General features: G+C 38.5%; 2 protein-coding genes across 2 annotated transcripts; both read right to left on the bottom strand.

The window, feature by feature from the left end:
- Positions 1-5,618: 5,618 nt before the first annotated feature.
- Positions 5,619-10,371, bottom strand: LOC138340312 (uncharacterized). The gene is made up of 4 exons (XM_069292025.1): positions 10,297-10,371; positions 6,535-6,645; positions 6,098-6,289; positions 5,619-5,876 (listed from the first exon to the last, which is right to left on the bottom strand). Exons 1-4 carry the CDS (start codon positions 10,369-10,371, stop codon positions 5,619-5,621), a joined length of 636 nt encoding a protein of 211 aa, XP_069148126.1.
- A 257-nt stretch (positions 10,372-10,628) lies between these two features.
- Positions 10,629-16,573, bottom strand: LOC138340711 (uncharacterized). Its single transcript, XM_069292660.1, has 2 exons — positions 15,898-16,573; positions 10,629-10,908 (listed from the first exon to the last, which is right to left on the bottom strand). Exons 1-2 carry the CDS (start codon positions 16,571-16,573, stop codon positions 10,877-10,879), a joined length of 708 nt encoding a protein of 235 aa, XP_069148761.1. The 3' UTR covers positions 10,629-10,876.
- Positions 16,574-21,449: the final 4,876 nt, after the last annotated feature.

Raw genomic sequence — 21,449 nt, 5'->3', positions numbered from 1 at the left:
GTTCAAGTTGGGTCGTCCGCCTTTCAAAGAGACAGGATTGAGTCATCATCTCCCTTCAAATGACATGTTAAGTTCAAGTTGGGTCGTCCGCCTTTCAAAGAGACATGATTGGGTAGTCATCTCCCTTCAAATGACATATTAAGTTCAAGTTGGGTCGTCCATCTTTCAAAGAGACAGGATTGGGTCGTCATCTCCCTTCAAATGACATGTTAAGTTCAAGTTGGGTCGTCCGCCTTTCAAAGAGACAAGATTGGGTTGTCATCTCCCTTCAAATGACATGTTAAGTTCAAGTTGGGTCGTCCGCCTTTCAAAGAGACATGTTGGGTTGTCATCTCCCTTCAAATGACACGTTAAGGTCAGATTGGGTTGTCATCTCCCTTTAAATGATACATTAAGTTTAATATTGGGTTGTCATCTCCCTTCAAATGACATGTTATGTTCAAGTTGGGTCGTCCGCCTTTCAAAGACACAAGATTAGGTTGTCATCTTCCTCCAAATGACATATTAAGTTCAAGTTGGGTCATACGCCTTTCAAAGAGACAAGATTGGGTTGTCATATCCCTTCAAATGACATGTTAAGTTCAAGTTGGGTCGTCCACCTTTCAAAGAGACATGATTGGGTAGTCATCTCCCTTCAAATGACATATTAAGTTCAAGTTGGGTCGTCCGCCTTTCAAAGAGGCAGGATTGGGTCGTCATCTCCCTTCAAATGACATGTCAAGTTCAAGTTGGGTCGTCCGCCTTTCAAAGAGACATGATTGGGTCGTCATCTCTCTTCAAATGATATGTTAAGTCCAAGTTGGGTCGTCTGCCTTTCAAAGAGACATGATGGGTTGTCATCTTCCTTCAAATGACATATTAATTTCAAGTTGGGTTGTCCGCCTTTCAACGAGACACGCTGGGTTGTCACCTCATTCAAAGTAACATGTCATTCGCATCATCCTTCTTTCAAAAGGTACATCACCTTCATTGTGAAATTTTGCAAGTAACATCAAAGGGTATGTGAATTTTCTCAGTTTGCAATCAATCTCCGTCTTTTGTTTATTATTTTCATCCCAGTCGATCAATGTGGAGTCTTGCTCAAAAGTTCTACTAACGTCTCAATTGTTTTGTTCAATGTTTATCAAACCAAATTTGGTTCGTCAACTTTGTTTGACCAGGATCTCTTTCATCGATCCTAATCAAACAAAGGGGAAAGTTGTTGACACCAAATTTTGGTCCGATAGTTTTAAAATTAATACATTTTGAGTCAAATAAAAAAAAATACAAAAAAAAATAAAAAAAAATCTGCCTTTCCCACATCTTTTCTCAAATAATTTTCAATTTTGCAACTATCCCACATCGGTATTTCATCCTTTTTGAGGATTTTTGGGTTTCTACATAAACCCACTTCATACACTATTTTTAGGGGAGGATTTGGAAGGGAAAGCAAAAGAATACTTATAAAATTTTGAGAATTCTTGGTTCCCATAGTTCAAAAATTTTAAAGTGTTTTTGTGGGTTTTCGAGTTGAGTAGGTGGATTCGTCTCCTTCAAACTCGTAGTTTCGGTTCGCCGCCCAGAACCAGGTAATTTTTTTCTTAGCCTTGTTTTATTTAATTCCCAGCTATTTTATGTTTTCTGTTTATTATATGTAGTTTGTTTTATTTTTTTAGTTTAATGTAGTTCTAAAAGTCAATAATATTTGTGTTTATTGTAGTTTTAATATTAACATTATTTTACGGTTTGATGTTTATTTATTTATTATTATTATTTTAAAATTGTTAGTCAACTATTTGCTATCTTAACTTTTCAGGGTTTTGTTATTATTTTATTTTAATGTTATTTTTATATATAACATTATTGTTATTTTCATTTCTAATTATGTTGTTTTAGTTTGGTTGTAGTTTTCCATATTCTTTTGGTATAAGTTTGTTATTTTTGTTGATGTTCAGGTTATGTTAAATATATTTGTTAATTGGCCAATGAAAAAACTCTCCGTCGGTTTTGGAGGCCTCCCCAATATTAAAAGACAGAAATTTTTAGTTTAAGTTCATATAACTTGTTTGTTAAATTGTTAAAAGGGCTGATGAAGAAATTACTGTCGATTTTCAAGGTCTCCCATTTAGTAAGACGAATTTTTGTTTTTTAAATTATTATTTCATATATTCAATTTTATTCATTTTTATTTATTACTAACACCTTTACTAAGTGTGTTTACAGGTACCCAAGACTTGTTTCATTGAAGTTATTCGAAAGGAGTTCGAATTATATTTTACAATTCATTATTTTGTATATATCGATGCTAGGCAAACCTTAGGCCGTTTCTCATGTTGTTGTTTTATTTTATTATTATTGTTTATTCTATATTATATTACTGGTATATTATTGTTATCTCCTCAATTTGAAAAAATGAACTCAGTCGGGAACCACAGTTGTGGATTTCGAAGGGTGCCTAACCCCTTCCCTTCGGAATAACTTGAACCCCTTACCTAGAATCAAATTGGTTTCGTAGACATCTCTTTTAAGTTAATTAGTTAATCAGTTTCCTAGTTTTTTCTAAAATTAGGTGGCGACTCCCTATTCCCTTTAACCCCCTTTAATCCCTTTAACCCTTTTACCCGTTTTAAAAATTCAATTAACCAATTCTTTTTTTTTTATTTAGTCGCCGCGATGTTGCTCCCATTCAAAGGATTTCAACACAAAACAAATAAAATATTAAGAAAAGAAATATATTTCACATAAACTCTAACAAAGGTCTAACAATATTAAACTAATATTAAGGAAGTAGTTCCTAGAACCTAAAAGTCAATTTAACAAAACATCTAAAGTTCAACGAGTCTAAACAAAAAGAGATGCAACCCGAATCTAATGAACTAATGAACTAACTATATACAAATGTCTAAGTCCAAAAATGGTGGACATATCCGAAAGAGAATTCCATGACAGTCCTGAAGAATCGGCTGACCCTTGAATTCCAAGTGACGATCAATGATCTTTTAAGCGAGGTCTGCCAAGAGCCAGTTGAAGATGTCCTGTACTCTATAAAAATAGCAGAAAATGCAGAATCAGTACACAATCGTAGTGTACTGGTAATATCACATGGCGATCCCACTAAGTGAAACATAAGCAAGTCAACATTATTATAATCACATGCATATATATCAACATACACAATATTCAACTTCACAATTCTCAATATACACAATTATGTCAAATAGTTGGTCCTCTCAAGAAAACCAAACCCAAATTTTTATCTTATTAAAACATGGTACCTGATCCCATTGTTATGTCAAAACACGACAATCCGATCCTATTTTTATTCGAAAACGTGGAAGCCGATCCCAGTTAGTTATACTTGGGAATGTGGTGATCTGACTTATCAACACACCGCAATCACAAACAAAAATTTACTCTTAAGTCATACAATCAAGAAATGATTCATGGCATATAGTCATTCGTCTATCTCATTTATAACAAGTGTGATCAATAATTAAACATCCATAAACATACAGGTAGCATAATGAAGCATGAACATGGATACATCACACAATCATAGAATCACAACCATCACCTACCTTGAAACAAGCTTGAAACCATAAGAAACTTGATCCTTTTCTTTTCAGATTTGTTCCGCTTGCTCTTGGTCTACAAACAATCTTAATAACATGGAATCAACAAACAATCACTAATTACTTAAAAATATAACAATACTATAACCCTGGATCATACCCGTTATCCCAAGTATCCAATATAGGGTTGTTTTCACCATAGAATCTACATCAGAACCCTCCCACATAATTAATATCCCATTCTATCACGTTTCACGGATTAAAATAAATAGGTTTGGGGAGTGAAAAACTTACCTTTATCCTCAAGAATAGTGAAAAATGAGAAAGAGTCGCCCGATGTTCATCCCTTAGCTCAAAAAGTCAAAAAGTGCATAATAAGGTCGTTTAGAGGTTTATTAACGACATTAACTTACATCGAGCCTGCCAGAGTGACCCTCACCCCGCTGTAGCGGCTCCACCATTGAGGAAAAATCCCCCGCCTAAGCAGGTTATGCGAGGCAATGAGCTAATTAACAAATTCCAAAATTCTCATGTCACAATATACCCCTGACCCACGACGCTTAGAAAATACCCTTTATGTTAAATCGATTCTTGAGTTCTACTCGCCCGAATTTAAATTCTTAAAGTCGTAAGGATTTAGTTACAAGTTAACTAACCACTCATGCAATCAAAATCATAAAAAATTCACCCGATTTCTACCATATTTTCCAACACCTTAATGACTCTGAATTTCTCCAAATCTGGACTAGGTTGGGAAATTCCAAGTTACTATGAACAAGTTTTCCAACCCTTAAATTTTTCTCCATTAACTTTTTTGTAACGGGAAACCCTATCGTTACAATAGAAACCAATTTACTCATCACTCATACCCGTGTGACAAAAATAGGAAAAATAAGATACTGAAGGAATGAAGTAGTTCCTGAATTGACTAACAATTGGGATAGTTATTATGCACATCCCTCTAGGTTTTCCAATAAGCTTCCTCAATTAGACGATGCTTCCATTGAACAATCACAGACTTAATCTCCTTGGTCCTCAACTTGTGCACATCACGATCAAGAATTGTAATCGGTTCCTCCTCATATATGAGGTTCTTATCTAACACAATTAAGTCACACTTAATGATATATTCCCCGTCACCATGATACTTCTTTACTATGAACACTTGAAATACCAAATAAACACTAGGTAGATTAGGAGGTAAAGCCAATCAATATTGTCCCCACACTCAAAAATCTCAAAGGGACCAATGCACCTAGGACTTCGCTTCTTACCGAATATCATCACTCCTTTAATGGGTGATACTTTAAGAAGAACATTTTTACCGGATTGAAATGCCATGTCTCTTATCTTATGGTTCACACACTGCTTCTGTCTACTCTGGGCTGCTAGAAACTTAGCTTGAATACTCCTCACCTTATCTTGAGCATCTTTCACTAAATAAACCTCAAAGATTTCACATTGATAGCCACAAATCGTCATATTTGTGATCTACATCCCATCCTATAAAGTGCCTCAAATGGTGCCATACCTATGCTGGAGTGATAACTATTATCATAAGAGAATTCACATTAGGGTATGAATTTATCCCAATACCCTCATAAATCAATTATACATGCCCTCAACGTCTTCTAACACTTGAATGCTCATTTGTCTGTGGATGGAAGAATGTAGTACAAGTGAGTTGTGTGCCCAATTCATCGCGCAATTTCCTCTAAAACATGGAAGTGAATTAGGTACCACAATGTGAGATGATAGAAAGGGGAATCCTGTGTAACCTCATTATACTCCTTCAGATATACCTTAGACACTTGTTCAACACTATAATCTATTCTTACTGGAATAAAATGGGTTGATTTAATCAATCTATCAACCACTACCTAAATAGAATCAAACATCCCAAGGTCTTGGGAAGACCAACCACAAATGCCATGGTATGCTTTCCCACTTCCATTCCGAAATTGACATTCTTTGAAGAAAACCCGAAGGACTGTGATGTTCATACTTCACTTGTTGACAACTTTGACACTTTGACACAAACTACAGTATGTATTTCGTCATGCCCGTTCACCAACAAATTTGCTTCAGATCTCGAAACAGCTTGGTCACGCCCAAATGAATAGAATATTGAGAAACATGAGACTTTGCCAACAATTTCTCAATTAAGTCGTCTACTTTAGGAACACATATTCTCCCTTTAAAATTGAGCACACCATTCTCATCAAGAGTTATCTTTTCTACCTTGCAAATTACAGTATTCTTTCTAAGCTCTTCCAAATTTTCATCTGCAAATTGTTTGGCCTTGATCTCATCAAGGAACGTGGCCTTCACTTTAATGCAAGTTAACACCTCACCTTTTTCTAAGATGCCTAATTGCATGAATTTAGACTCTAATGTCTGAATTTCTTTAGCCAACGGTCATTGTTCACGCTCAAGCGAGCTATACTACCCATGCTCACTATTTTCTGACTCTAAGTGTCTTCTACAACATTAGCTTTACCCAAATGGTATTGCAATTGAGTGGTCACATCATAATCTTTAAGTACCTCCATCCATATTTGTTGTCTCAAATTCATATCATTTTTAGTAAACACCTCACACTTAACACCATAGAGGTAATGCCACCAAATCCTAAAAGCAATCACTACAGCTGCCAACTCCAAATCATGTGTTGGATAATGCGTTTCACACACCTTTAATCGATGTACAACATAAGCTATAACATTCTTGTCCTGCATCTACACAACATTCAAACCAAAATGTGAAGCATCACAATATACAATAAAATCCTTACCTTGTACCCATAATGCTAGGATAGGTATGGTGGTCAAGAGAGTCTTGAGATTTTGGAGGCTATCCTCACACTTTTCAATCCATTCTAACAGTATCTCCTTTTTAGCCAAATTAGTCGAGTGAGTGGCAATGGAAGCAAAGTTCTTCACAAAGCAATGCTAATAGCTTGTGAGTCCCACAAACTCCTAACTTCCGTAACAGAACTAGGCTGAACACAATTCTTAACCGCCTCAATCTTTTGAGGATCTACGATTATCCCTTCTTTTGCAACTACATGCCCAAAAAATGCAACAGAATTCAACTGAAATTCGCACTCAGAAAATTTAGCATACAACCTTTGTTTTCCAAGAATATCCAAAACAATACAAAGATGTTCGGCGTGATCTTCCTCACTTTTTAAATAAAACAAAATGTCATCAATAAAGACTATGACAAAAAAATCAAGAAATGAATTCAACACCCCATTCATTAAGCTCATGAACGTTGCAGACGCATTGTTCAAACCAAAGACATAACCAAAAACTCATCGTTCCCATAACGAGTTCTAAAAGTTGTTTTAGGCACATCTTACAATCTAATTTTTTATTCATGGTAACCAAATATTAACTCAATCTTAGATAAAATCGTTTCCCCTTGCGATTGGTAAAAGAGATCATCTATTCGAGGCAAAGGTTACTTATAACACCCCTAAAATACTAGACAAACATAAGCATGTCGATACACCATTGCTTAATTACTAGAATATGTTTTATTATCATTTTGGGATCTTGAAATTTTGTGATATTTGCAAACTTGCTTGACATAATTGTGATCGTAATTTAAGGTATTGTATGGGGGTATTTACATAATTTTGTAATTAGAGTTACACATAAATTGAAAGTGCTGGTATCAGGTATATACATATACGTGTATACGTACGAATTTTGGGCAGCACACTTTTATTTGGGAATCACCTTTGAAGGAAAATTGTACAAGTGATAAACATCACTTTTGTGATTATATATTTTCACATATCCTTTAGTAAATTTATTTCCCTCAAGTCTTAGAACCTTAGAAACATATATAAACAGATTGTTTTTCAAAATCATAAGCGGAAAACTTTGACCTTTTGGCTGAAATTTGAGACACACTCTTCTTTTAGTCAGCGGTAAAATTTATTTCTAAGATGGGTAGTGTTTGGTATTTTAAGCATATCTTGTTTCACAAAACTTTTTTTACAGTGAATAAATATGATTTGGAAAGGTAGTTTGTATTTATAAAACTCTTTTGTTTATGTAAAACTCTAATTTATCTATTATGAATTTGAAATATGGGATGCAACATTGCACAAGAACTATCAAGATTTAAAAATTAGAAATCATGTATGAACAGTTGTTAGTGTTTTGAATATATCTTTTTGTACAAAATATACTTTGCGGTGGTTCTTGTAGTTTTGAAACTTTAAGAGATATATCTACATCTTTCATGAAGGTTATAAAGTCTAATTTTGTTGTTGTCTTTTTTAAATCTAGTTGCGACATGATGTACTAGACAGGCTAGAAATACTGTTTAGGAGCATAGTCGTATTTGTACAAGCTAAGCTTACTTGTGATGATAATCTTGTTTTATGTCAACATTATTGACATACTAAGAATTAAAGAAGTTATTTAATTGTATGTTTAAGGTTGTATATACTCGTGAAAAATTTGAGGACCTTGATACATTGGTTGTTCTACGGTTTGAACTCACTAAGTTATGTTGGACTGTTTCTTTGCTATAGCACTCAGGTTTATGTATAAACTTGTACTCGTACTCTTTTTACCTGCTGGTTTATCTGAAAGTTTATGTTTGTACCTAGGTTACCTCTTATCACTTTGTATTGTTGTGTTGTTAGCCTTTAAGGCACTAAGGACACTTAAGTAACTTGCCCACTTCTATGGATTGTTTGATCACTTGGCACTCTTGTTGGGTCGTTGTCTATTTTGTGGTTGTGGCTGTGACTTTATCATTATTGGCATGCCTTTTCATTCAGATCATTTTCCATCTTGACTTAGGATTTTTAGTCCGTCTTAAGAATATAACTTGTCCATTTTAAGTATGAACTGAAAAGCCATTTTTACTATGGTTCTTGGTTGTCTTGATTATTGGGCTTTGACCGTTCTTCATACAGGCGTCAGCCCTTCTTGATACATGTTTGTGCTTTGTGTGTTGACATGATGTATATATTGGGCGAGCCTTATTATTGAATCTCTTGGAAATAGTGCTATGAGTGTTCTTGACATTTGGATCTTTAAATATCGAATTTGATACTCGTATTATATGTATTGTTTACTTCATTTATTATTATGTTCCAATTATGATGCCCATGAATTGAGAAAGTTAGCTTTGTGAATCTGAGTGCTCCGAACCTATAGTTTTTGTACCACTAAGTTATATGCTTAGCAATAGTTGTTTCAATCGTAGGTAATGTCTAAGAGGATGCATGAAGCTTGTCATTAGAGATGGAGATTTTGAGAGACTTAAGGAAGATCACCTTTTCATATAGGCATTTATATTTTGTATAAACTTTGGGACTTGTACATGATATATGTTGTATATTTACATGAAATTTTGAGGGCTGATTTGATCATGTCAGCATGGATTGTAATATAAGTATGACTATATGTTTTTTTTGAGGTGTGTAAATCCCAATCTTGTAGTAAACTAAATTTACTATTTGCTTTGAATGTTTATGTAAAGCAGGAATTGGCTGATTTCAGTACTCTAAAGTTGGTAATATTCTTCTTATTTCATCTTTAAGTGTGAGGATAATATATGCATGAAAAACTCAACGTTTATTTGCTTAAATTATTTTAGGAGGGTCTTTCCGTCATAAGTTCAAATTTCGCACCTTATTAATTTTGACATCAAATAAATGTTCAAATGGACAAGATGCACATCCTTAACAAAATTATTCGTTATGAACCTAATCCCTCTACTAAATTATAATCAATATGCCATCATTAATCGCTTTAAATGTCGCATGTATCAAATTAGGTCTCTTTATTAAAGGGTAGTATCCTCCCAAAAGGGTTGATACATTTTAAATAGTGACCCTCGTTAGTTTCCCATAATTTATTCACATTCTCCAACTAGCATCCTTATGTTTCACAAAAAAAAAAAAAACTGGAGCACCCCATGGGGAACCACTAGGATGAATAAATCTCTTATGAAGAAGTTCTTGGATTTGAGTCTTAAGTTCTCTCAATTCTGCAGGAGCCATGCGATATGGAGGGATGGAAATGGGGCGCGTACCAAGTTCTAAGTCAATGCAAAAGTTTATATCTCTATCCGAAGGTATACCACGCAACTCATGGGGAAACACTTCGCTAAATTCAGATACCAAAGGAATAGAGTCAATAGATAGATCCTCAAACTCAACATGCCTAATATAAGATTAATAAGCCAAACAACCTTACTATACTAACTTACTATCTCGAACTGAGGATATAATCTTAGATTACGTAGTCTTGTACACCCCTTTCCAATCTAATTTTTCCCTTTCCAACATTTCTATAGTTACAGACTTAGTAATACAATTAAGAACATCATAATAGGTGGAAAACAAAGTCATACCTAAGATTATGTCAAAGTCATATCCAAAAATCACCAAATTAGTCCAAGTCTGAAATCCCATAAATAAAATAGGACAAGCATGATAGAGATGGGTAACTGTGACTAACTCTTCAACTGGGGCAGAAACATTAATAGGGGCATCAAGACTATCAAAAATCATATAAATTTCAGAGGAAAATTTCACATATACATAAGAACAAGTATATCCCAGATCAAATAAAACACTACCATCTAATCACAGACAAGAATAGTACATGTGATCACCACTTCATTCGCTTCTGCCTCATTCTTAAAAGCATAATATTGAGCCTATAATCATAATGAGCTACTTTCCTACCTAGTTGCGCGTTACCCCTACCTCTGTTACCATTTCCTCTACCTCTATTGCCTCACCGATTACCTCCTTACCCACCTTGTGGACGTCCTCTACCATTATTATCATTTCCCATGGCCCCAATTCTCTAGATGACTTCTGTACGAAATTAAAACACACGTGGATAAGGGAAAGTCTCTCCTCATATCCCAAGTTCTCTAAATTTTTAGCAAATAAGATCAAAAGATACTCTTGTCACGACCCAAATCCGGGCTGCGACTGGCACCCACACTTACCCTCCTATGTGAGCGAACCAACCAATCTAAACCTTAACATTTCAATGTAATAACAACAGAAAGTAATGCGGAAGACTTAAACTCATTAATAAAAACCAATTCAATAACTATCAATATTCAACATCTATTATTCCCAAAACCTGGAAGTCAGCATCACAAGAACATCTACTTTAAACTACTAATTCGAAGAGTTTTCTAAAAGCTAAAAATACATAAGAAGCTAGTCCATGCCGGAGGTTCAAGGCATCAAGACATGAAGGAGAAGATCCAGTCCAAGCTAGAAGCGTTAGCTCACCCTGAAGATCCGGTGTGACGAAGACTGGCTTGAGTTACTGTTGAGTCGAAGATGACGGCACGTTTGCTGTACTCCACAAATAACAAGAAGAAAAACATAAAAGTAGGGGTCAGTACAAAACACGGGTACTGAGTAGATATCATCGGCCAACTCAAAATAGAAATCAATATATACCAATAATATCATAAAATCAACCATGATACTCAACATGTAGCAACAACAAGTACTATATCATTAACAATTACCGTCAAGTTCACGCATGAGGACTCAAGCCTCAATACCATACTCATTTGGGAATTATGTTCATTAGATTGAGTATATTAACATCTTTCAAGATTCATTATCTTTATTTCTCTTGTGTCGTTACGTGACACTCCGCTCCCTCATATTCATTAATCCTCTTGTGTCGGTACGTGACACTCCGATCCCCTAAATCTACGTGTCGGTTTGTGACACCCGATCCCCTAATTCTACGTGTCGGTTCGTGACACCCGATCCCCTAATTCTACGTGTCGATTCGTGACACCCGATCCCCTAATTCTACGTGTCGGTTCGTGACACCCGATCCCCTAAATCTACGTGTCGATTCGTGACACTCGATCCCCTAATTCTACGTGTCGGTTCGTGACACCCGATCCCCTAAATCTACGTGTCGGTTCGTGACACCCGATCCCCTAAATCTCCTTCCATCAATTCATCAAGCCTTCTTTCTTACCAAGGCATCATCAACCTCATTACTTTAGTTCATCAAGCCTTCTCCCTTACCAAGGCATCATCATTAAAAAGAGATTAGGTTTTTATCAAGATTTGGGATTCAATAACTTCATCATGCTTAATATAATCACAATTATATAATCACGTTCATGCATGCATACAATTAAGCACATAGCATGGTTTACAATACTACCAATACATATCATTCTCTATTAAGAGTTTACTATGAAAGCATGAAAAAACCATAACCTACCTCCACCGAAGAGTTGAATCAAGCAAGAATTTTCCCAAAGCTTTGTTTTTCCCTTCTCGTTCGATTCTCTCTCTCTCTCTCTTGATCTTTCTATTTTCTTTATTCAAACCCTCTTTCTTTTACCCTAATTAGTATATAATTAAGAATAAAAGATGGCAATAATACCCCACTAATTAACTTAGGGTTACCTCTTTTAACCCCTCAAGAATTTTAGTTATTAATATAGCCCCACGAAATCTATAATTAAGGAAAGAATAGTCCAAAAACGTCCCTTAAAACTTCACCAGAAATCCGACTCTGCCTGGGATTTGCGCAACCTGTGACGGGCCGTCGTGCCTGCGACGGTCCGTCCTGCAGGTTGTCGCAGAGTTCAGAGACCCAAATTTCCACCAAGGGTCTGTGACGGTCCGTCACACCTGTGACGGTCCGTCCTGCCATTCCGTCACAAAGTTCAGAGAGTCAATTTTCAGTACCCAATTTCAGATTTTCTAAGTGTTTTGAAACGAGACCCTGCGACGGTCCGTCGTGACCGTGACGGTCCGTCGTGGGGTCCGTCGCCTCAGCCTGTTTTTCCAGAAATAAAATCTGCTGCTCAAAACGACTAAATAGGTCGTTACATTAGATACCAATTTACCCATCGTTCGTCCCCGAACGATCACAAGAAGTAAAACAAGGGCGAAAAGGAGTACCTGAATCTGTAAACAGATGTGGGTATTTTTCTCGCATATCCGCCTCCTTCTCCCAAGTGGCTTCTTCAACCGGTCGATTCTTCCATTGCACCTTGATGGATGCAATCTCTCTTGACCTCAACTTGCGAACTTCTCTATCTAAAATAGCAACAGGCTCCTCCTCATAAGACAAGTTCTCATCAAGCAAAATTGAATCCCAACGGATGATGTAGTTTCCATCCCCATGGTATCTTTTCAACATCGACACATGGAATACCGGATGCACTACGGACAGCCCTGGAGGCAAGGCTAACTCATAAGCCACCTCTCCTACTCGCTTAAGTACTTCAAATGGTCCAATGTACCTTGGACTTAGTTTACCCCTTTTACCAAACCGGATCACCCCTTTCATTGGTGAAACTTTCAACAAGACTTGTTCACCCTCCATGAACTCTAAGTCTCTAACCTTTCGATCTGCATATTCTTTTTGTCTACTTTGCGCCGCTAGAAGCTTTTCTTGAATAGACTTCACTTTCTCTATCGAATCCCTCAAAAGGTCAGTACCCGAAGGCCTAACCTCAAATGCGTCAAACCAACCAATGGGAGACCTACATCTCCTACCATACAATGCTTCGAATGGAGCCATATCAATACTTGAGTGATAGCTATTATTGTATGACAACTCCGCTAAGGGTAGGAAGCTATCCCAATGACCACCAAACTCTATCACACACGCACGAAGCATATCCTCCAACACTTGAATCGTCCTTTCAGACTGACCATCGGTCTGAGGATGGAACGCAGTACTAAGGTCCAACCTAGTACCCAATTCAGCATGCAATGTTTTCCAAAACTTAGAAGTAAACTGCGTACCTCTATCTGATATGATGGATAGTGGAACCCCATGCAATCACACGATTTCTGAGATATAGATCTTGGCTAACTTCTCTGCATTGTAAGTCACCTTTACCGGAATGAAATGAGCAGATTTAGTTAACCTATCAACAATCACCCAAATGGAGTCATACTTACCCATTGTCTTCGGAAGACCAACCACAAAATCCATTGCAATTCTTTCCCACTTCCATTCCAGAATGGGCATTCTTTGAAATGTTTCTCCGGGCCTTTGGTGTTCATACTTTACTTGTTGACAGTTTGGACATCTGGCAATAAAATCCACAATGTCACGCTTCATTCTACTCCACCAAAAGTGTTGCTTTAGGTCACGATACATCTTGGTTGCGCCCTGATGTATAGAATACCTTGAACTATGAGCCTCTGTCAGAATAGTGTTGATCAAACCATCGACGCGGGGTACACACACCCTTCCCTTGATCCTCAAAACACCTTCCTCATCAATTTGTGCTTCCTTAGCCTCTCCTCGCAATACCTTATCTTGAATTCTGCGCAGTTTCTCATCATCAGACTGTCTTCCCTTAATCTTGTCAAGAAAGGAAGATCTTGCCTCCACAGAAGCCAACAATCCTCCTCTCTCATTTACTTCTAATCTCATCAAGTCATTAGCTAGAGTTTGAACCTCTCTAGCCAGTGGGCGTCTAGAAGCTTGCAAGTGAGCTAGGCTTCCCATGCTTCCCGCCTTTCTACTTAAAGCATCCGCTACAATATTCGCCTTTCTCGGATGATACAAGATAGTGATATCGTAGTCCTTTAGTAACTCCATCCATCTCCTCTGTCTTGAGTTCAAATCTTTCTGAGTAAAGACCTACTGTAGGCTACGATGATCCGTATAGATCTCACACTTAACCCCATACAAATAGTGTCTCCATTGCTTTAATGCAAACACCACCGCAGCCAATTCCAAATCGTGGGTCGGATAGTTACGTTCATGCACCTTTAGTTGCCTTGAAGCATAAGCAATCACACTCTTCTCTTGCATTAGTACTGCACCCAAACCAGAATAGGATGTATCACAATAAACAATGAAGTTCTTACCCTCTACTGGCAAGGTAAGGATAGGTGCGGTAGTCAACAAAGTCTTGAGCTTCTGAAAGCTTTCCTCACATTCATCCGACCATACAAATGGAACATTCTGCTTAGTCAAGTTCGTCAATTGGGAAGCAATAGAAGAGAATCCCTTGACAAATCGGCGGTAGTAGCTAGCTAACCCAACAAAGCTCCTTATTTCTGACACATTAGTAGGTCTTACCCAATTCTTCACTGTTTCAATCTTAGAAGGATCCACCACCACTCCATCCCTAGAAACCACGTGCCCCAAGAAGGACACTGCATCTAGCCAAAACTCATACTTAGAGAACTTGGCATAAAGCTTTTTCTCCCTCAACATTTCCAATACCATTCTCAAATGCTCTTCATGTTCCTTCTTGCTCTTTGAGTATACTAATATATCATCAATAAATACGATCACGAAGAGGTCCAAATATGGCTTAAAAATCCCGTTCATCAAGCTCATGAACGCAGCAGGGGCATTCATAAGACCAAAAGACATCACCACAAATTCGTAATGTCCATACCTCGTTCGAAAAGCAGTCTTTGGCACATCCGTTGCCCGTATCTTCAATTGATGATAACCGGATCCCAAGTCAATCTTAGAGAAGACACAAGCACCTTGTAACTGATCGAACAAGTCATCAATGCGGGGAAGAGGATACTTGTTCTTTATGGTTACCTTGTTTAGTTGTCTGTAGTCTATACACATTCGAAAACTCCCATCCTTCTTCTTCACAAACAAAACCGGAGCACCCCAAGGAGATGCACTTGGTCTAATAAAGCCTTTGTTCAATAACTCTTGAAGTTGTGCCTTTAACTCTCTTAACTCCGCGAGAGCCATTCTATAAGGGGGTATAGAAATGGGGCGTGTGCCCGGTTCGAGATCAATACAGAAGTCAATATCCCTATCCGGTGGCATACCAGGAAGATCTGCAGGGAACACATCCAGAAACTCACGAACTACTGAAACCGACTCAATCGAAGGTACTTGGGTAGTGTCATCTTTGAGATGTGCCAAGAAAGCTAAACACCCTTTACTGATCATTTTCTTAGCACGAAGAAAGGAGACGATGCGGACCGGATTGGAAGTGTAGTCACCTTCCCACACTAACGGGTCTGTCCCAGGCTTGGCTAACGTCACCGTTTTAGCATTACAATCCAAGATTGCAAATTGCGGAGAAAGCCAAGTCATACCCAGAATTACATCAAAATCATCCATTTCCAAGATAACCAAATCTACATAAGTGTTGCTCCCCACAAAGTTCACCTAACAAGACCTATACACCTTTTCAACTACCACAGATTCACCCACCGGAGTAGAAACACGAATAGGCATATCAAGAAATTCACAATGTAAATTTAGACCATTAGCAAATGAGGAAGATACATAAGAAAACGTGGATCCAGGATCAAATAATACAGAAGCCATGCAATCACAAACCAGAAGATTACCTGTGATGACAGCATCAGATGCCTCCGCTTCAGACCGCCCAGGGAAAGCGTAACAATGGGCCCTATCGTTCGTCTGTCCGTTGCCCCTACCATGTTGTGATGTAGTGGCCCCAGTTTTCCCATTACCTCTGCCGTTTTGGTGACCCCCATTACCTCGACCACCACGTCCTCCAGAATAACGGCCTCTACCATGACTACCTCTACCTCTAGCTATTGGGGGTCTGTAACTCTGTTTTGGACAATTTCTCCTAATATGTCCAGTCTCCCCACATCCGTAACACTCTCTGGAGTCAAGCATAGGTCTCTCGGAGAAGTGTTGACCGGTCTGAGGTGGTCCCCCAACTACAGTCTGTAGTGAAGACTGAATTGGTCGGACTGAGTAACTTCCCGAACCCTGTCCTCTAGTGTAAGCACCATTAAACTCACCTCCCTTTCGAAGCCTTTTTGATGTCGATGTTGTGGTGAAGTCGTCTGGCTTCACTCCTTCCACTTCTATCACAAAGTCTACCACTTCTTGGAAGGATTTTGCCGTTGCCGCTATCTGTAAGGCCGAAATCCGCAATTCTAACCTCAACCCCTTCACAAACCGGCGAATTCGCTCTTGAGGACTGAAACAGAGTTGAGTGGCATATCTGGATAGTGCACGGAACTTAGCCTCATAAGCATTAACCGACATCCTACCTAGCTCTAGGCTCAGGAACTCATCCCTTTTCCTATCCCTCAAAGTCCGGGGGATATACTTCTCCATAAACAAGCTAGAGAACGAGGCCCAAGTCATAGGTGGTGCCTCTATTGGTTGACACTCAATATGTGACCGCCACCACATTTTGGCGTTCCCTTGAAACTGATAAGTCACAAACTCCACACCAAACCCTTCTACTATACCCATCTTGTGTAGTAGCTCGTGACAGTCAACCAGAAAATCATAAGCATCCTCCGATTCAGCACCCTTGAAGACCGGAGGTTTCAATTTCAAGAACTTACTGAAAAGTTCATGCTGATCACTTGTCATTACAGGCCCTGTAGTCAGACGTGGAAATGTGCCTATTTCCAATGGAACATCCATGCGGGGATCCATAGTAGCCGCATGTTGTACCTCCGGAGCCTGAGGTGCTGGTGCAGAAAACACTGGGGGTTTCTGGCCCTGATCAGATAACCCACTAAGATAAGCCAGAACCTGATTGATCATCTCTGGGGTAGGTTGGGTGGCAATCCCTCATTTTGCACTTGTTCATTCACCCCATCCTCCCCCTCTCTTATCACTTCCTCAGTCGGTGGAGGAGTCACCGCCCTAGTACCAGATGGGCTAGGTACTCGTCCTCTTCCTCTAGAGGACGTCCTCCCACGACCTCTACCACGGCCCCTTGCCGCTGTTCTCCCTCGAGCCACAGCCCTAGTGGCTGGCTCAGTTATTTCTTGTCTGTCCAGTGTTGGTGTTGGCGTAGTCGTTGCTCTAGTTCTAACCATCTGCGAAAGAGAGTGAAGATGGTCAGATACCAATTCGTATCGCCTAGATACCAATTGGACTCAAGTAGTAGCATGAAAGAAAGAATGAAAGAGTGAAATTTTCCTAAAGTCTTATAGCCTCTCAAGGAAAAGTAAAGGCGTCCCCCTACCGTTCCTTAAGACTCTACTAGACTTGTTCTTGTGTGATGAGACCAACGAACCTAATACTCTGATACCAAGTTTGTCAAGACCCAACTCCGGGCCGCGACTGACACCCACACTTACCCTCATATGTGAGCGAACCAACCAATCTAAACCTTAACATTTCAATGTAATAACAACAGAAAGTAATGCGGAAGACTTAAACTCATTAATAAAAACCAATTCAATAACTATCAATATTCTACATCTATTATTCCCAAAACCTGGAAGTCATCATCACAAGAACATCTACTTTAAACTACTAATTCGAAGAGTTTTCTAAAAGCTAAAAATACATAAGAAGCTAGTCCATGCCGGAGGTTCAAGGCATCAAGACATGAAGGAGAAGATCCAGTCCAAGCTAGAAGCGTTAGCTCACCCTGAAGATCCGGTGTGACGAAGACTGGCTTGAGTTACTGTTGAGTCGAAGATGACGGCACGTTTGCTGTACTCCACAAATAACAAGAAGAAAAACATAAAAGTATGGGTCAGTACAAAACACGGGTACTGAGTAGATATCATCGGCCAACTCAAAATAGAAATCAATATATACCAATAATATCATAAAATCAACCATGATACTCAACATGTAGCAACAACAAGTACTATATCATTAACAATTACCGTCAAGTTCACGCATGAGGACTCAAGCCTCAATACCATACTCATTTGGGAATTATGTTCATTAGATTGAGTATATTAACATCTTTCAAGATTCATTATCTTTATTTCTCTTGTGTCGGTACGTGACACTCCGCTCCCTCATATTCATTAATCCTCTTGTGTCGGTACGTGACACTCCGATCCCCTAAATCTACGTGTCGGTTCGTGACACCCGATCCCCTAAATCTACGTGTCGGTTCGTGACACCCGATCCCCTAATTCTACGTGTCGGTTCGTGACACCCGATCCCCTAATTCTACATGTCGGTTCGTGACACCCGATCCCCTAATTCTACGTGTCGGTTCGTGACACCCGATCCCCTAATTTTACGTGTCGGTTCATGACACCCGATCCCCTAAATCTACGTGTCGGTTCATGACACCCGATCCCCTAAATCTCCTTCCATCAATTCATCAAGCCTTCTTTCTTACCAAGGCATCATCAACCTCATTACTTTAGTTCATCAAGCCTTCTCCCTTACCAAGGCATCATCATTAAAAAGAGATTAGGTTTTTATCATGATTTGGGATTCAATAACTTCATCATGCTTAATATAATCACAATTATATAATCACGCTCATGCATGCATACAATTAAGCACATAGCAGGGTTTACAATACTACCAATACATATCATTCTCTATTAAGAGTTTACTATGAAAGCATGAAATAACCATAACCTACCTCCACCGAAGAGTTGAATCAAGCAAGAATTTTCCCAAAGCTTTGTTTCTCCCTTCTCGTTCTATTCTCTCTCTCTCTCTCTTGTTCTTTCTATTTTCTTTATTCAAACCCTCTTTCTTTTACCCTAATTAGTATATAATTAAGAATAAAAGATGGCAATAATACCCCACTAATTAACTTAGGGTTACCTCTTTTAACCCCTCAATAATTTTAGTTATTAATATAGCCCCACGAAATCTATAATTAAGGAAAGAATAGTCCAAAAACGTCCCTTAAAACTTCACCAGAAATCCGACTCTGCCTGGGATTTGCGCAACCTGTGACGGGCCGTCGTGCCTGCGACGGTCCGTCCTGCAGGTCGCCGCAGAGTTCAGAGACCCAACTTTCCACCAAGGGTCTGTGACGGTCCGTCACACCTGTGACGGTCCGTCCTGCCATTCCGTCACAAAGTTCAGAGAGTCAATTTTCAGTACCCAATTTCAGATTTTCTAAGTGTTTTGAAACGAGACCCTGCGACGGTCCGTCGTGACCGTGACGGTCCGTCGTGGGGTCTGTCGCCTCAGCCTATTTTTCCAGAAATAAAATCTGCTTCTCAAAACGACTAAACAGGTCGTTACAGCTCTGATGCCCATTGAAGGTGCGACTCCTTAGCTATTCTAAAAATTATTATGTGGAGTTGCCGAGTAGTTACATGTAAAAGCCATAGAGGATTGTATTGGCTTGGCATCCAGAGTTGGCCTCCCTGAACCTCTAAATTAAGAACTTTGAAAGTTGCCTGAAATGTTGGCCCTTTTTTCCAACACCTTAGCCTGACCGTCTTGCCTCACCCCTCCACCTTTTTAACATAATTTGGCACCTCTTTAAATCTCTTCCATGTCGAAGTCATATGAACATATAATACTTGCAACTCGGAATTCATTCCCCTAATAAAGAAGTAGATCCTCTCTTCCTCAGTAGTCACCAATTGAGTATCATATCTAGACAGAGCATAGAACTTGGCCTCATAAGCAACTACAAACATATCAACTCGTTCCAAAGCCATAAATTTATCTTTCTTACGATCCCTTAAAGTTCTAGGCACATATTTATCTAATAATAGAGCATGAAAATGGATACAAGTAAGTGGAGGTAAAGTAGAACATCTGTACTCCATATAATTTCTCTACCACTGCTTGGTCTCACCTTGAAGTTGGAAGGACACAAACTCAACTCCATGTTGTTGAACAATACCCAATTTATGAAGCCTCTCATAGAAGTGTAAGATAAACTAATAGGCGCCCTCATTCTCATAACCAAGAAACACCAGAGGTTTTATCATCAAAAATTTGGATGACATGTCATGCTCATTACCAGTCATAACATAAACCAACAAAGGACGGAAGAAAACATTAGTTCCTACGTATCCGCCGACCTTAGAAGTGATGTTAACAATAGAAGGATCAGCGGGAGCTAGAGTTGCTAGAAAGAAAAGGAAGCACTCTAGAAAAACCAACCCCTTCAAGAACGACATAATTTTTTGAGTGGATTGATGGGAAGAACAACAGAAGTCTCCACTGAAACCTCTTCCTCTTGTCCAACTTCCTCAACTTCCCCAATGTCAATATGTGCATGAGGGTTCTCATTCGTAGGAGCATGCTTCATCCCCAATAGACGCTACTCTTCCATCTCATCTACCCTTAGCACTTCCTCTACCCCTGCTTGACTACGACCTCTCGCTACAGGTTCCTCTGTTAGAGAATTGGCGGGAGCTACGATCCTGGCGTCATTGTATCTAGTACTAACCCTCTTTAGACAAAAGAGTGATAGAGGTTAGATACAAATTTTAATTAAGTAATAGCACGAAAGGATACATGAGAAAAATAGAGATATTTCCTGAAGTCTTATAGCCTCTCAAAGAAAAGTAAAATCATCCCCGTACCATTCCGCAAGACTTTATTAGACTCATGTTGGTAAATCGAGATTAATTATCCTAGGCTCTAATACCAAATTTGTCACAACCCAGACCGTCATGATTGTTACCCAAACTAACTCTCCAGTGAGAGAACCATTACTACAACACAAACAAACTAATCTAAAAACTAAAGCATTGAAGGATACAGAACAAATCAAATATTAAGGAAATAAATAAAGTTCCCATAAACTTTAACAAAGGTCTACCAATAATAAACTAACATTGCGAAAGTAATGCCTAGAACTGAAAGACAATGAACCAAAACATCTTAAGTTCAACAAGTCTAAGAAAGAAGGGATGAAACCCCAATATAATGAACTAATCAATAAACTAAAACCAAATGTCTAAGTCCAAAAATTGTGGACATAAATAAAAAAGAATTCCATAATATCCTAGAAGAATTGGCTCATCCTTGAATTCGAAGCAACAATCACTAATATTCTAGGCGAGGTCTATCAATATCCTCTTGAAGATGCCATGTACTCAGCAAATATAAGAGCAAGTACAAAATCACTATACTATCACAGTGTACTGGTAGGATCACACGACTATCCCACAATGTGCAACTTAAGCAAATAAACAACATTATAATTACATGAATATATATC

The sequence above is a fragment of the Solanum lycopersicum genome, chromosome 12 (genome assembly GCF_036512215.1).
Source record: "Solanum lycopersicum chromosome 12, SLM_r2.1".
In the NCBI taxonomy this organism is placed as follows: Eukaryota; Viridiplantae; Streptophyta; class Magnoliopsida; order Solanales; family Solanaceae; genus Solanum; species Solanum lycopersicum.
The sequence above is the reverse complement of the archived record's forward strand: the minus strand, read 5'-3'. Positions and strand labels throughout refer to the sequence as shown.

What these genes read in the sequence shown, in the direction of transcription:
- LOC138340711 (XM_069292660.1), bottom strand. Translation starts at nt 16,573, where the DNA reads ATGTCGGTTAATGCTTATGAGGCTAAGTTCCGTGCACTATCCAGATAT. An exon ending in ATCTGATGCTGTCATCACAG is followed by an intron (nt 10,909 to 15,897) that starts GTAATCTTCTGG and finishes TGTGGAGTACAG; the next exon opens with CAAACGTGCCGTCATCTTCG.
- LOC138340312 (XM_069292025.1), bottom strand. Translation starts at nt 10,371, where the DNA reads ATGGTAGAGGACGTCCACAAGGTGGGTAAGGAGGTAATCGGTGAGGCA. An exon ending in TAGAGGAAATGGTAACAGAG is followed by an intron (nt 6,646 to 10,296) that starts GTAGGGGTAACG and finishes TGCGAATTTCAG; the next exon opens with TTGAATTCTGTTGCATTTTT. An exon ending in GACAACAAATATGGATGGAG is followed by an intron (nt 5,877 to 6,097) that starts GTACTTAAAGAT and finishes ATTAAAGTGAAG; the next exon opens with GCCACGTTCCTTGATGAGAT.